Raw genomic sequence first — 16,210 nt, forward strand, 5'->3', positions numbered from 1 at the left:
TAACATAAAGTGCTAGGTAAATTCGAAATTATTCCAAGATACCTTCTTTCCAAAATCTACTCTAAAACCATTTCATACACTACCTTTCAATTTGTGCTACCCTGGTACAGCAGTAGCAGAAATTGAACGGAACTACTTCCTTTCAATTTCTGCTACCCTATGTAAATGAGATGGAATGGGATAGTTTTGAGGTGAGTATTCGAATATGTATGAGATGGTTTTGGGATTTTGTCGTCCAACCCAACTGATTACTTATTTGGGTTGGATTCTTCGTAGTCAAAAGTACCAGGCTAACATAAAGTGCTAGGTAAATTCGAAATTATTCCAAGATACCTTCTTTCCAAAATCTACTCTAAAACCATTTCATACACTACCTTTCAATTTGTGCTACCCTGGTACTTCAGTCATATACATATAAAGCACCAAACTTGCATTTTTTAATAAATAATCATTATCTTTTAAATACGACCTAAATTTCCGTATTAGTGGGACGAACGGGAATCGTATAAAATATCATCCCACCATCATTCTTGGTGGGACGAACGGGAATAACCCAATCAAACACACTGATCCCTGTAAGTACCTACTTAGCTTAGCTGTAATAATTGACGTCAGCGGCTCTCCTCAAACCATGACATTGTGGCAGAATCACCGAAAGTCCGGTGGAAGCCATAATATAGAAAAGAAAGAAAGACGTCAGTGGCTCGATCAGCTCTATGACCCGCCAAGCCTCGGACTTAGTATCATCGTCATGCACAAACTAAATAGAGATATGTAATGTTCAAATTGTTCGAAGGGAAAGCTGCATATTGGAAATTATTCCACCGGGCTGCGCGTCTTCTCGTTTTGGTGTGAACTGGCCCAAAGCGTACATTTGGTACAATGAGTTGGTGTGCGGCAGGAGAAGGACAACATAATGAAACAACTTTTTATTGTTGTAATTTTATTGAATTTGAATTGATTTAATGTATGTATGGTTGATTTGAGGTATAATACCTAAGACTTTCTTGTTCTCTTTCTCATCTTGGCGGGTTCCCAGTTGCACCCTTCGCCATTAAGCTTCCGGGCCTGGGGTTCGCTTTACAACTATTCTCTCTCCACTTTTTCTGAGTTTCGTGTTGATACTCCCTTTATTATGTTACCATAAAATTAGTTTAAGACTTGTTTACCTTTATTGACGACCTTTGTGGCGCAGCGGTAGTGCGCTTGTCTGTGAGACCCATTATGAAATTTATAATTGTGACACCGAAGGTTCCACAGATTTAAAAACATTATTACATTACTTCAGTATTTATTCTATGTCAGTGGAAGGTCCTGGGTTCGAATGGAAATGAATGGAATGAATGAATGGAATTCATTCATTATTTATTATTTATTTATTGACAGGTGAATAAGCATTTGGCTATTAGAGAAAGTTGCAAAATTAATAAATAAAACAAATGGTATTAAAAATCATGAAAAATTGTTTAATTGGCATACCAACTGATGACTTGTTACAACCTATCGCCAATTTTACAATTATCAATATTGTTAATAATTAAATATAATATGTAAAATATGTTTATGCTTTCAATCGTTTACTTACATTTAATTTTATATTATTATTCAGAAAAACTATATAATTAAAAAAGGGTCATTACAATTAAAAGACTTCAGTATATAGTAGTACAAAATGCGTGAAGAATAACATAGTATGGGATGTGGTCTGTCGACGACAGCGTTCGTTTTACGTATAGTCCATAATAAAAACTAAGGCCACAATTTATTACTACATCTTACCTAACCCTAATTAGGCCGGCTACACACTGTGCACGCTAAATAAATGTGCAAAGCGTTACAAAAGAGGTTATCTTCCTTTACCCGCGCACATTTCTCTAGCACATTCCAGCCAAATCCAGCCTAAACAAGCCGAATTCTAACGCAACCGTTTGGCAACACAAATAATACCATTTCGTGTGTAAATTTACATTCGCCGCAGTCTGTGTATTTACATTAGCGATGATATTAACTGGAGGAAACAAAACTGATTAGATAAAATAGATAAAGAGGCGTGTCGGCGTTCCGGGGCTACGGAAAATTTGTACTGACAGTTAGATATGTTTACGACTTGAAAGGGCACACCCTCACATAGATATTGATTGCATTACGTTCCAATTAAGGTCAGTAGGTACTTGTAACAGCCCTGAGTAAGTCTAAACATTCGTAAACATGGAGGGAAAACGTGAAATTTCAAAACCCGACACTACTCTTGTAAAGAAAGCGTGTTCTTACTTAACTATCATTAAAATTTGTATGGCAACTAAGCGCTCAGTGATAATCACTGATATATTTACATTGTAATGCGTGGCTCGGCCGAGCGACTAGACCAGTCTGCTCGTAACGCTTAGAAGAAATAGAATGTACGCCAAGTATAGCGGCTTTTGGAAACTGAAGATTGGGAAATATTAATTTGACAAATGGAATTTGTAAAGTGACGACATTTTCATGCTTATTTACAATCATTTAAGATTGGTTTTCCACTATATCTCGTATTGTATGTGAATTGAACATAATCATAACTGTGTATAGGCAAAATACCAATAGTATTGAGAAAGTCATAATTTGCCTTATTATGTCTTTCGCTAGTTTTAACAAAGCGAGACATTGATTTATTTTATTTAAAAAAAAAGGTGTAAAAATATATCACCTAGCTATATGATACGATAAAAAATTTATAAATAACCAACCTTATCTGAATAATCCAGGCAAATGAAAAAGCTCATAATCGGCGAGTAGTTGTATACGGATATAATGTTATAGCAAAAATCGTCTTCTAGAATCAGTCGAGTAATCCAATACAAATTAGGTACTTTTGCCACATGATAATACTCGTTATTATAAAAATTTACTTATATTTCAAGAAATAGTAGCAGATTTTGGTTACTATCGTAAGGAGGCTGATTAAGACTGATTTTATTTAAACACCAAAAAGTTCCGAGCTCCCTGGAGGCCAATACAAGTTATTATCGTTATAAGCGTTACACCTAGTAAACACTCAGCGTAGTATGATTTTTGACTGGCCGAGATTGTGTGAAATTAAACTTTTAACAGATTTTACGAAGGACCATTTTACGGGAACCCGACTCATAAAATTTCCGCCATTTTTTAAGGGTTATCCTCAGACCAATGTTATCAGCAGGTTCCAGAAGCGTAGAGCCCCTGAATATTGAATCAGTCTTCTAACGATGGTCACCAAAAGAGCATGTACCTCTTATTCTATTACAATATCACCAAATGAGTAATTTATCATTTCACTTTAGACTATGTCTAGGCAAAATCGTAAAATCTCGCATGACAGGAATGTTTCGTAATATTAATACTGTGTCCGATTGTATAGAGATTCACAGACTGTTAAATGCATCGGAAAAGTTTCAGCACCCGTCTTTAAAAAGGGGTGTAAATACAAATACAAAATATGGAGTACGAAAGCCGGCTTATTGATCCGCCTGTGTCACAGCTATCTACAGTCTTCGTTTGATCAATGAATTAATATTACACGTTCTCTAGTAAACAGTAAAAAATTATACAAACTAGCTAGTTACTTTTGGTAAAGTATGTAAAATTTATTGAAATCCGAAAAAAAGGCGCTTTATTTTATTTAAATTTTGTTAACTAAATTCTTATTACTGGCTGAATTATCGTCTTCCAAAATTGAAAGTGCAAGAGTAAAATTAAAAAAAAGTATGCGTGTTTAAAATCATATGTGAACCAATCACAACTCCGCATTCATTGTGTATGTAATCTTATTGGTCGATTATTCCGCACATTCACTAAGCAACCAATCAGGCTGCGTGATATTCAAATTTTAAACAGCATGCCGACTCAATTGTATAAAAAGTTGAGCAACAAGTTTACTAATGAAGCTATAACCATAGAGTTTGTATAACGAAAAGAAAACTAAGACTGCAAATATCTGCCTAATGGCGATTACATGAAAAAATGGAGCTATACTACACGATTAAGTCGAAAGCCAAAGTAATAACCAATTTATGTGCAATAACAATATTGAGCCTTGACCGTTACGAGTGGGCAAACATTTTATATTTTTTATAAAATAGGACAAAACTTTGTGGATTTGATCTTTTAAACTAACAGTGTAGGATTTTTTAAATTCGAGGATCGTTATAATACATAGTAAACAAAGGTTCCATGATTATAATACAAAATTAGGTTGAAATGATTATTACAAATTAAATTTATTTGTAGAACTGAACGGATATTTAACAATTAGGGTTTAAAGAAATCGTATAAGGAGAAACATTAAACAACAAGTTTACAATTTCGTTATCAATAAAATTAAAAAAATAATCATAATAACAATTTATTGAAAGCAATAATTGATGGTATTCTACACATGACATACAACATTACAAAACAGTCTGAAAATAATACAACAATGCTATAAAAACTGTTTATAAATCGAAAGAACGGTTAACATTGGTATTCCATTATTTTCCTTTTTAAACTACAATACAAAACCTCTGAAACCAAAAAAAAAAAGTGACAGTCGCAAAACACAAATTCTATATTCAATTTAGGAATCCCACAAACAACTGGCTGGAAAGAAAAAAAAAGTTTCAATTTTATAATTATCAAAAAGTTTGCCCACCCGCCGCCGATCGTCGGAGCGGTCACTCGACGCTGTTGGCGGTGTCGTTGACGTCGTCGAAGGACTCGTCGCCGGAGCCGCCGCCCGGCGCCAGCGACGTGCGCTTCATGCGCGCCGCGGACGACGTGCCGGAGAGGCCGATCGGGCCGCCTTGTCGTCTGTAGAGGGAGATAACATCGTGGATTAACGGCGGCCGGCCTCTGTGACATTGGACGTGCCGGGTTCGAATCCCGGTCGGGGCATGATGAGAAAAGAACTTTTTTGATTGGGCTTGGTCTTGGATGTTTATAAGTATTTATTATAAAATATAGTATCGTTGAGTTAGTATCTCGTAACACAAGTTTCGAACTTACTTCGAAGCTAACTCAATCTGTGTAATTTGTCCCCTTTATAAAATATATATATAAATTAAACACTATTCCTGCCGAATGGCACGACCAACACTCAAATACCTACTATTTCGTCCCGTAAAGATATAAATTGATCTCGCTTTTGCTAAATTTATCATGAATCAAAAGTTCGACCAATTGGAGAGCCTTGTCTAGTGATCTTACGCAGTAAATGTATGGCGTCTTGAAGCATTATATATTTAACCTATCAACGCGTACAAAATTTAAGCCCACGAAGTTAAGATAACAAAGAAAAAGTACTTTTTGCCCCGAGTCAAAATGTAGTTTCGCGCGAAGCCGAGAGATGTAAACAAGAAAAAAAAAACTCGTTAAAAAATAATATTGGAAAATTAAGATCGACAGAAATGAGAATTCTAACCAAAAGTAAAGATTAAATACATAATTTTTTAAATATATCATTCAAATAACATCACATTAATGAACTCGAGCGAAGCTTAAAATGTAGGTAATGTCGACAAAAGGGTTAATTTGTGAAAGGCACCAGGCATTTTTTATTATTTTTGTGGACTCCCCACGACAGGTATAAAATGAGAATTAAAAAGACGTGAACATCATTATATACACTTGGAGCGAGAGGAGCCCGAGGTCCGCTTTCAATGATCTAGGACTCCCAGGATGATTCCCCTTATCGTTAAGGATGTCTGTCTGTCCATTGACGCGAAGTGAGGCGGCGGAGCGGAGAAGCGAGGAAATATTGACCAATTGTATTGCGGAGCGGAGATTTCATGCAATACTAGCTGTGCCCGCAACTTCGTCCGCGTGGGATAGTTATTTTGGGCATCATTGAAGCCCTCAAGGATGAATAATTTTCCCCGTATTTTTTCACATTTTCCATTATTTCTTTGCTCCTTATAGTTCCTCGATTCTTCTCGTATTCAACACAAAAATAATTTTTCAATTAGAACCAGTAGCTCCTGAGATTAGCGCGTTCAAACAAACAAACAAACAAACTCTTCAGCTTTATAATATTAGTATAGATTGGTGAGTATTTCCTCTTTCAACTCTCTTGTTAATAATAAGCCAGTATGCTGCGTATGGCGACATTAATAACGACGGCTTGTTATTCTTTCGAAGCAGGATTACCTTTCCCTCCATGCCTCCTCTAGTCGGAATCAGTATCCGTGGGTAAGGTGGGCCTAGTGGCAATACTAAAATGCAATAAATATAACATATAAATATATATTTATATACCTATCCTATAACACCTGCATCCTTTTAAACATAGACTATACCCATGCTTCTGAGCCGCTTGAGCCTATTTTAATTTAAATTAAACGTCAGTTGAATTAAAAGTCACCCTGTATATTATTCTGGGTCTTCAGCTACCTACATACCAAATTTCATCGTAATTGGTTCAATAGTATTTGCGTGAAATAGTAACAAACATCCATACTGACATACAGACATACAAACTTTCGCATTTATAATATTAGTAGGATTTCACAATCGGCCACAACCACCGTCATCAATATATATATATATTTAATAATACAGGTTAAGTGCTAGATAGTGTTGGAGTGGTATGATAGTATATTTATGATTGAATAAATATAGATAGGTATATTATACATACATACTTTTCGTGGGTTATCTACTAAAATATCACGTCTATATAATTAAGAGCCTGGAGACGAACATATAGGTCTACTTTTCATCCCGGTACAAACTTAGTTCCCGTGGGATTTGTTTCTTTTTGTAGGTGGCGTTTATTTCTCTGTTTTCTGTAGGTAGCGCTAATTACGTAATTTTTTTTTGTAGATGGCGTTTAATTCGTCGTTTTTCGTAGATAGCGCTAAAAAGCTATAACTTATACATAAAATTCTCATCACCGTTCGTTGCCGTATTCCTCCGAAACAGCTTGACCGATTCTCATGAAATTTTGTGAGCATATTGAGAAATTACTAAAAAAATAATGCATATGGCAAAGCAACGTTTGCCGAGTCATCTAGTGTACTAAACAAAAAAAGACCACCAATAAATTTAATGGGGTGGAGGGTTGATATCCTAAGATGCAGGATACTTCCTAGTTTTACATTCATTCATGTGTTTTAATGTAGACAATGTGCATTCGTCCATGATTTAGATTTAAGAGATCTATATTTGTACATTGACGTCAGATGAAAATGCTGCAGTGTATTTCGTTCCGCCGCTTCTTCTACACATGCGCTTTGGAAGCGGTAGTAGTTATAATTAAGTAGATTTAAGTGATGTGACGTCAATATGTGATACCTTGCATCCAATTTTGAAAATAAATCTATTCTATTCTTTAGGTATCAAACCACCATAATCCTTAAAAAAAACCACCAAACCCAAAATCTTACGGTAGTAGTTATAATTAGATTTAAGTGATGTGACGTCAATATGTGATACCTTGTATCCAATTTTGAAAATAAATCTATTCTATTATTTAGGTACGAGGGTGGTTTGAAAAATTCTCGGCCCGTCTAAGAACACAAAGATAAATAAACAAAAAAATATTTTTATTTTTCTACATAATCCCCTCTTGTCTCAATACACTTATTTAATCTATATTCTAGCGCTTCTATGCCACTCTTATAGGCCGATTCTTCCAACTTGTCGAAAAAACGTTCCGCCTCAGCTATGACCTCTTCATTTGTGGAAAATTTCTTTCCAGCCAGGTGTTTTTTCAAATTAGGGAACAGATAATAGTCTGATGGTGCTAAATCCGGTGAATAATGGTGATGGTTCAATACTACAAAACGCAGTTCATGGAGTTTAGCCATTGCAACAACTGACTTGTGCACTGGTGCATTATCCTGATGAAAAAGGATTTTTTTTTCGCCAATCCCGGGCGTTTTTCACGGATTTTTTCTGCTAATTTATCCAACAGGTTAGCATAGTATGGACCTGTAATAGTTTGTCCTTTCGGAAGGTAGTCAATAAAAATTATTCCCTTGTAATCCCAAAACACGGATGCCAGAACTTTTCCTGCAGACTTTATCGCCTTGGCCTTCTTTGGAGGCGGAGAACCTCTATGTTTCCACTGTTTTGATTGTTCTTTTGTTTCAGGAATATAATGATGTATCCCAGTTTCATCGGTGGTAACAAATCTTCTCAAAATATCGGCGGTATTTGACCTAAACAAAGCCAGAATCTCACTTGAAATTTCAACTCTGTTGAGTGTTTGTTCGGCGGTCAGCAAACGCGGCACCCATTTTGACGAAACCTTTTTCATTCCAAGTTCATTGGTTAAAATATTAAATACCCGCTCGGTTGAGATCCCTATAGTGTCACTTATCTCTCGCACTTTTAATCTGCGGTCGTCTAAAACCATTTATGGATTTTATCGATCATTTCTGGCGTGGTGGACGTTGAAGGCCTTTCGCTCCTAGGGTCATCTTCGACGCTTTCTCTGTCTTGTATAAATAAAGCTACCCACTTTTTTATCGTCGAATACGAAGGCGCAGATTCACCTAAAGTGTTATCCATGTCTTCCTTAATTTGGCTAGGTGTCATATTTTTTTGACAAAATATTTAATCACGGCTCTTACTTCGGTTTTTTCCATTTTTCCAGTAGAGAGTCAGATTAGCTCAAACAAAAAATCGTAAAAAAATAATCACACAACCTATCACAATGAAATTTAACACAAGTGTATATAAAGAATCAATCTATCGAATGAGTATATTCTTATTTTTTTCCTACCCTCAAATCTAGGTCAGGCCGAGAACTTTTCAAACCACCCTCGTATCAACCCACCATAATCCTTAAAAAAAAAAACCAAAACCACCAAACCCAAAATCTTACGGTAGTAGTTACAATTAGATTTAAGTGATGTGACGTCAATGTAATTGTAACTATTACCGACGTCGACTTATTGACGTATCGTGTGTTTTGAACCCAACCCACCATAACCCTTAAAAAAAAAAAAAAAAAAAAAAAAAAAAAAAAAAAAAAAAAAAAAAAAAAAAAAAAAAAAAAAAAATCACCTCAGCTTATTGCGCAAATTGTTGCACTCCCTGGTGATGGTCTCGTGCGCCTCCAGCATGTCCTCCAGCTCGCGCTGCGCCTTCCTCTTGGACACCTTCTCCCGCTGCACCTCCTCCTCCGTCTCGTCCAGCTGCCGCTTCAGAGCTTTCACGCGCCCGTTCATCTGTTGGTCATGTGTGTATGACTTGGAATTGATTTCACAAATGGGAACCACACGGCACCTATTGTGGTGAGATTTGTCGTATCATTTACCTATTGTACCACCTGTACCACATTTATTGTATCATTTATTGTACCACCACTATAATACAAATAAGAATAGGACCACTCCATCTCTTTCCCATGGATGTCGTAAAAGGCGACTAAAGGATAGGCTTACAATCTCGGGATTCTTCTTTAGGCGATGGGCTAGCAACCTGTCATTATATGAATCTCAATTCTATCTTAAAGCCAATAGCTGAACGTGGCCTATCAGTCTTTACAAGACTAGGCTCTGTGACCCCGCAAGGGATATAGACGTGATTATCTGTATGTATGTATGCAACCGTATCGACATACCTTCTCGATCTGCTCCTTGTACTGATCAGCATTTCTCCTCTCCTCGTCCAGCTGGAGCGCCAGTTCCTTCATCTTCTTGTCCAGTTTCCTGGACGCCTTCTGTTGGGCGAGCCTCTCGCGGGACTCCACTTCTAATTGTTCCTCAAGGTTGGTCACTTTCAGTTCCAGCGATGTTATGACGCCCTGGAGATTGAAAAAAAGATATTTTTAATATGTCTCACTGATATATTTATAGATATTTATAAATATTCATGCAATAAAACCCACAGGATAGCTTGGACACGTGTGCCGTGTGGTTCCCGGCGCCAATACAAAAAAGAATAGGACCTCTCCATCTCTTTCCCATGGATGTCGTAAAAGGCGACTAAGGGATAAGCTTATAAACTTGGGATTCTTCTTTTAGGCGATGGGTTTGCAACCTGTCACTATTTGAATCTCAATTCTATCTTAGAGCCAAATAGCTGAACGTGGCCTATCAGTCTTTTCAAGACTGTTGACTTTGTCTACCCCGCAAGGGATACAGACGTGATTATATCTATGTATGTTTTAACATTTCAGTCGTAAGACGTCCACTGCTGAACGTAGGCCTCCCCCAATTACTTCAACTCGCTTTTTTTTCTAACTTTATTACTCCCCCCGCTTTTCCCGTCAACCGTACCTTAGTTTTGGTGCGCGCCGAGGCCTCCAGCTCGGCGAGTTTGGCCTTCAGCTCCTTGTTCTGCCTCTCCAGCACGAGCTTGCCGCTCTCCAGCTTCTGAGTGGCGGACTTCTCCGTGCCCAACTCCATGGTGAGCTGGTCGATTTGGTTCTGAAATTGTTGCAATTATTAAAAATTACTATTTATTAAAAATGGTTCTGCTCTATTTAAAATAGAGCTAAAAACTAAAAAAGATGATGCAGATGTGCTAGCTGTAAATTCCAGACAATAAATCTCTTTATTAAGTATGGGTATAACAGATACCCTAAGATTGGAAACATTGGTCCTTCGAGGAATCGTCAACCTTCACACATCATTAATGGCAACTACAACGGATAAATACATATATACATATGTAGGCAACCTTATTGGTATACGCCATAGCAACGGTTGCCATGATGTTGTTAGTTAGAGATATGTCAAAATAATTTTTATTGTCAAATAGATGTTCTTAATTTTATGTTGAATAATATAGTGATTTTTAACTGATTATTTCTCTCCTCTTTTCTCCTTCTATCTTCTGTAGGAATAAATAACTTTGTATCTATACTTCCTACACATACATAATATATATTATAATTCACCTGTGCCTTGCGTAACCTGTCGTTGAGGATCTCCGTGTTGGACTGCTCCTCATCCAGGTCTTCCTCGAGAGCCGATATCCTCGCTTCTAACCGCTTCTTCTCGTCCACAAGAAGAGTGGTCTGCAATGAACGATTTCTATTAATTTTGAGAATAAAATAAACGTCTACATGTATTAGCAGATTCACGGTGTTTTAGAAGTTTCTCGGGTAGTAATCAAGTAAATTTAAACTTAAAACAAAAAATTAAAACAGTGAGGATTTTTGTAAAATCGTTATGAAAAACAATGATGTAAATATAAAATAGCCTTTGTTGAGATCATTCATCTAAATTGTAACTTTAAAGCGGACCAAGTGGAGGTCCCTGGGCGCGCCACGCATAAACGTGAATTGTTTTGATTGAAGGACAAAAAGAACTATGCTTTCTTGATAAAGCACATTATTTGTTTCTCAGAATGCAAACGGCAGAATGATACATCATCTCTTACTAATGTGAATAATATTTATGTAAAAGAGATGGAGTGGTCCGAATCTTTGGTGCCGGGAACCACACGGCATCCATCTCCATCTCTTTCCTATGGACGTCGTAAAAGGCGACTAAGGGATAGGCTTACAAACTTGGGATTCTTTTCTAGGCGATGGTCTAGCAACCTGTCACTATTTGAATCTCATTTCTATCATAAAGCCAAACAGCTGGAACGTGGCCTGTCAGTGTTTTCAAGACTATTGTCTCCGTGTACCCCGCAAGGGATACAGACGTGGCCGTATGTGTATATGTATGTGTGTGTGTGTGTGTGTGTGTGTGTATGTGTATGTATGTGTGTGTGTGTGTGTGTGTGTGTGTGTGTAGCGCCCACCTTGGCGGCGGTGTTGGTGAGCTCGTCCAGCAGGTCGTCGCGCTCGGCCTCCGCCTGGCGCCGCGCGCGCTCCGCCGCCGCCAGCTCCTCGGCGTGCTGCAGCGCTTCCGCTTCTAACGCCTGTTACAATTATTGAAACACAATTTCATTATATATATAGCGATATAAGTCGCCTTCAACAAAAAAATACACTCAACAATCATTCATACACAATTTCATTTTATATAGCGAATTTAATATTTGGCTGGCTGCTTTTTATCCCGGAGTCCCTACGGGAATAATTCCACGCGGCGGCCTCTATTAGTCTATATATAAAACTATCTGAGATGAGAATCGAACCTTGACCCGGCGGTCGCTGTCCCGGTGAGCGGCGGCGGCCTCCTCCCTCTGAGCCCTGGCTTCGTCAGCTTCGCGAGCTGCTTCTTTCAATTGCTGAGCCAGCTTCTTGCTCTGTTTCACTGCGTCCTCTTTGACCTGTGAATTGATAAAACCATGTCACAATAAACATTGTTTTTTTAATAAAAAAAAAATACTCCTCGTGTTCCGCCTCGAGGTCGCATAACTATTTAATAATACCCCACGTATTCTCCTCCAAATTCAAGGCCATTTTTACACACACTAAAAGTTTTGTTAGACAAATAAAAATACTCATAGGACAAATGCTCATCATCTTAAAGTCCAATTCAAGTTACTTTCATTGCGCCAGCGCAGCAGCTCGCTATTTTTTTCCTCTTTCAGTTCCGCCTCAAGTTCGCGTTATTATTTAACAATACGCCGCCAATCAGAAATGAATTTACACATTTATTGACCGAACCATTGCTAAATTAATACATTACCTTGTTAGCCAAATGCAAGGCTTGTTCATTGTCTTTCAAATCCGCCTCTAACTTCTTGCGTTGCGCCAACGCAGCGGCTCGCTGCTTCCTCTCCTCCTCGAGTTCCGCCTCGAGGTCGCGGAGTTGTTTGACGATGCCCCGCCTCTTCTCCTCGCCTTGTTCTTCTTTAGCCTGCACAAAAAAAAGGGAGTATTACATTGAAGAATAGATGGAAACAGTGTATGACTCTTCTATCTATGCAAAATATTGCTGAACAGATTAATAATAACCCAATGATAAATTTAGCTCCATGAAGTACTCGATGACTACCTAAGGTAATAATCAGGTAATAAGGTAATACAGAAGAAAATTCTCCAGAGCCTGACTTTTTTCAATTAGGGGACGAGATGAAATAGTGGTGATGATACAACCGGGACTAAAAGCCAGGAGGCAGAAGCAATGGTTTTAATCTAAACATACCTGCAGATCGCGTTCAAACTGCGCCCTCATCGCTTGCATGTTGACTTCCAATCGCAATTTCGCGTCTTCTGTCAGCTGGAGATCATCCTCGATCTCCTCGTTCTGGGCCTTCAGCTCGGCCAGCTGCGACTCCAGGGCGCGCTTGGCCTTCTCCAGCTCGTGCACGTTCTTGTCGGCCGTGCCTTGGGTGTTGGCGAGCTCGTCCAGTTCGGATTGTAAGAGGCGTTTGGAACGCTCCAGTTCCTCGATCTGTTGGATATTATACATACATACATACATAAAATCACGCCTCTTTCCCGGAGGGGTAGGCAGAGACTACCTCTTTCCACTTGCCACGATCCCTGCATACTTCTTTCGCTTCGTCCACATTCATAACTCTCTTCATACAAGCTCGGCGGTTTCGGGTACTTTTGACCTGACCCTTTACCTTATATTAATTGTTGGATATTATGACGAATTGTATTTAATTGTTTATAGATATATATATTCTGTGTGCATTTTATTATGTTTAAACATTTATTTATCTTGCTCTGCGTCTACGCCAATCTCCTATTTGGTTTCCTTCCACCCAAAGGTTGATTGGAAGAGATTGCATTAGCGATAAGTCCGCCTTTGTATCATCTCTATCTGTTTTGTGCTGTTTTGTATGTTTTACTCTTATGGTGCAATAAAGAGTTTAATCTATATATTGTATAAATTGACCTTTGAAAATAATAAAGTGGCGTTTATATTGAAGAAAGTATTTTGCGGTAAATCATTTATTTTTAATAAGTTAGTAAAAAAAATACTTCACAGAAAAATAAAACAACAAATGTGGGAATGAATGAAAAATAAAAATATATAATTTTAAATATTTGATAATTCAACAGAGAAAGATTTAATTAGAGGCTGAAATAACGTCAAAGATTGGACAAGCAGTTTAATTTCCCTAATGTGATTGGGGCGAATGGAGTTGTCACCGCTTCTTCTGCACCGACGCTTCGAAAGTGGCAGTAAACTTAAGTATTCAATAATTTAGTCGACACTGTGATACCAAAAGGTATATATGTCCCATAATAATGTTTCTTTTTTTAAACTAGCTGTGCCCGCGTCTTCATCCGCGTGCAATAGTTATTTTGAATTCATCATTGAAGCCCTCAAGGATGAATAAATTTTCCCGATTTTTTCTTTCACATTTTCCATTATTTCTCTGCTCCTATAGTTGCATCGCGATGTAATATAAAAGCCTAAAGCCATCCTCGATAAATGTTCAATTCAACACAAAAACAATTTTTCAATTCCAACCAGTAATTCCTGAGATTAGCGCTTCCAAACAAACAAACTCTTCAGCTTTATAATACTACTAGCGACCCGCCCCGGCTTCGCACGGGTGCAAAATTCGGAAAAAATTATACATAAAAACCTTCCTCTTGAATCACTCTACCTGTTACAAAAAACCGCATCAAAATCCGTTGCGTAATTTTAAAGATTTAAGCATACAGACAAACAGACTAAAATAGCGACTTTGTTTTATACTATGCAGTGATTGTAGATTAGAATTGAAAATGCTGCAGTGTAGTTTGTTCCGCCGCTTCTTCTACACATGCGCTTTGGAAGCGGTAGTAGTTACAATTAGATTTAAGTTATGTGACGTCAATAAGTGATACCTTGTATCCAATTTTGAAAATAAATCTATTCTATTCTAATTGGAGAGGAACCGCTGACCTTCTCAGCGGCGTCGTCCAGCTCCCTGGTGAGCGACAGCACCCTGGTCTCCTTGTCGCGGGCGTCGCGCTCGGCGGCGTCGCGCTCCGCCGCGTAGCGCTCCGCCACCGCGCGCTCCTCCGCTACCACCTGGAAATTTATTTATTTATTTATTTAGGTCGGCAAACGATTACACTCATAAAACTTAATCTAAGTAGATTGACAACATAGTGTTATTGTTAAAAGTGTAATCAACAACGCTATCCACAGATTATTACATAGAATTAGGTAAGTGTGTTGCTGAATAGCTCATATTATAAAATTTTGACAAAAACTGTTATGTACGAGTTAAAATTACAAAGTAACAAAATGAAAAGGAAGAATTAACTGTTTAAAGCTAAACAAAAAACAAACAAAAAAAATTTTAAGTTAATGATTCCATTAATCCTTTTTTGAATCCATGCTGCGAAAGCAAAAATATATGTCCAAGTGGCTACAATGATTAATAAAAAAAAAAGTTATTGCACTATTGAGTGTGGATGGAACTTCAATCTTCTACATGTAAATATGGATTTATTTAAGTAACATTTATTGTACCACCACTACAATACAAAAAAGAATAGGACCACTCCATTTTTTTCCCATGAATGTCGTATAAGGCAACTGAGGGACAGGCTTATAAACTTGTGATTCTTTTTTTTTAAGGCGATGGGCTAGCAACCTGTCACTATTTGAATCTCAATTCTATCTTAAGGCAAAATAGCTGAATGTGGCCTTTCAGTCTTTTCAAGACTGTTGGCTCTGTCTACCCCGCAAGGGATATAGACATGACTATATGTATGTATGTATGCATTTATTGTAAAATGGAAATCGTAACGCGCTAAGGCGAAATTGCTAGTCGACATCTATCACCGAAGACTAAAAGTAGAATAAAAATAATATTTCTTAAACTGACTGAATGATGAAAAGAGAGAAAAGATGTTTTTAATTCTTAAAACATTCCCAAACTTAATTAACTTGTTATTTACGTATCTTGTCCAAATTAAGGATATGCTGGCAAAGGGTCAGGTCAAGAGTACCTACCCGAAACAGCCGAGCTTGCATGAAGAGAGTTATGAATGTGCATGAAGCAAAAGAAGTATTCAGAGATCATGGCAAGTGAAAAGATATAATCAGTACCCCTCCGGGAAACAGGCGTGATTTTATGTATGTATGTACGAGAAACATTTGGAATGACCCTGTTCTAAAGTGCCGAAAAACTTACGGCACGCATAATAATATATTAAAATAGAATAAAAACCTTATCGAAACTCTTCTGCTTCTTCTCCAACTCGAGCACTTTGCTTCTCTGCGCTTCGAGTTCGATGTTTGTGTCTTCCAATTCCGCTTGAATCTTCTTCTTGCCTGTCACATACAAAATGATTAATTGATTTATTTGGCCCCACGTTGGGCGCCAATGTGACGTTCAGGTAAAATGTCGCAAGTTGCAGTGATGAAAGATAATTTAATGATCCTTTGAATAACTACTATTT

General features: G+C 37.6%; 1 protein-coding gene across 1 annotated transcript in view; it reads right to left on the reverse strand.

Annotated features, from left to right (window-relative positions):
• Positions 1-1,443: 1,443 nt before the first annotated feature.
• Positions 1,444-16,210, reverse strand: part of LOC106132873 (myosin heavy chain, non-muscle) — an 89,352-nt gene continuing 74,585 nt past the window's right edge. Inside the window, exons 18-28 of the mRNA XM_060947005.1 lie at positions 15,979-16,082; positions 14,700-14,828; positions 12,996-13,244; positions 12,537-12,707; positions 12,040-12,174; positions 11,701-11,820; positions 10,847-10,966; positions 10,224-10,373; positions 9,566-9,748; positions 9,007-9,170; positions 1,444-4,806 (exon numbers count right to left, since the gene is read on the reverse strand). Of these exons, the coding sequence (XP_060802988.1) occupies positions 4,671-4,806; positions 9,007-9,170; positions 9,566-9,748; positions 10,224-10,373; positions 10,847-10,966; positions 11,701-11,820; positions 12,040-12,174; positions 12,537-12,707; positions 12,996-13,244; positions 14,700-14,828; positions 15,979-16,082 (1,661 nt within the window). The 3' untranslated portion in view covers positions 1,444-4,670. The remainder of the gene's footprint in view (positions 4,807-9,006; positions 9,171-9,565; positions 9,749-10,223; positions 10,374-10,846; positions 10,967-11,700; positions 11,821-12,039; positions 12,175-12,536; positions 12,708-12,995; positions 13,245-14,699; positions 14,829-15,978; positions 16,083-16,210) is intronic.

This window comes from Amyelois transitella, chromosome 12 (genome assembly GCF_032362555.1).
Source record: "Amyelois transitella isolate CPQ chromosome 12, ilAmyTran1.1, whole genome shotgun sequence".
NCBI classification, from domain to species: domain Eukaryota; kingdom Metazoa; phylum Arthropoda; class Insecta; order Lepidoptera; family Pyralidae; genus Amyelois; species Amyelois transitella.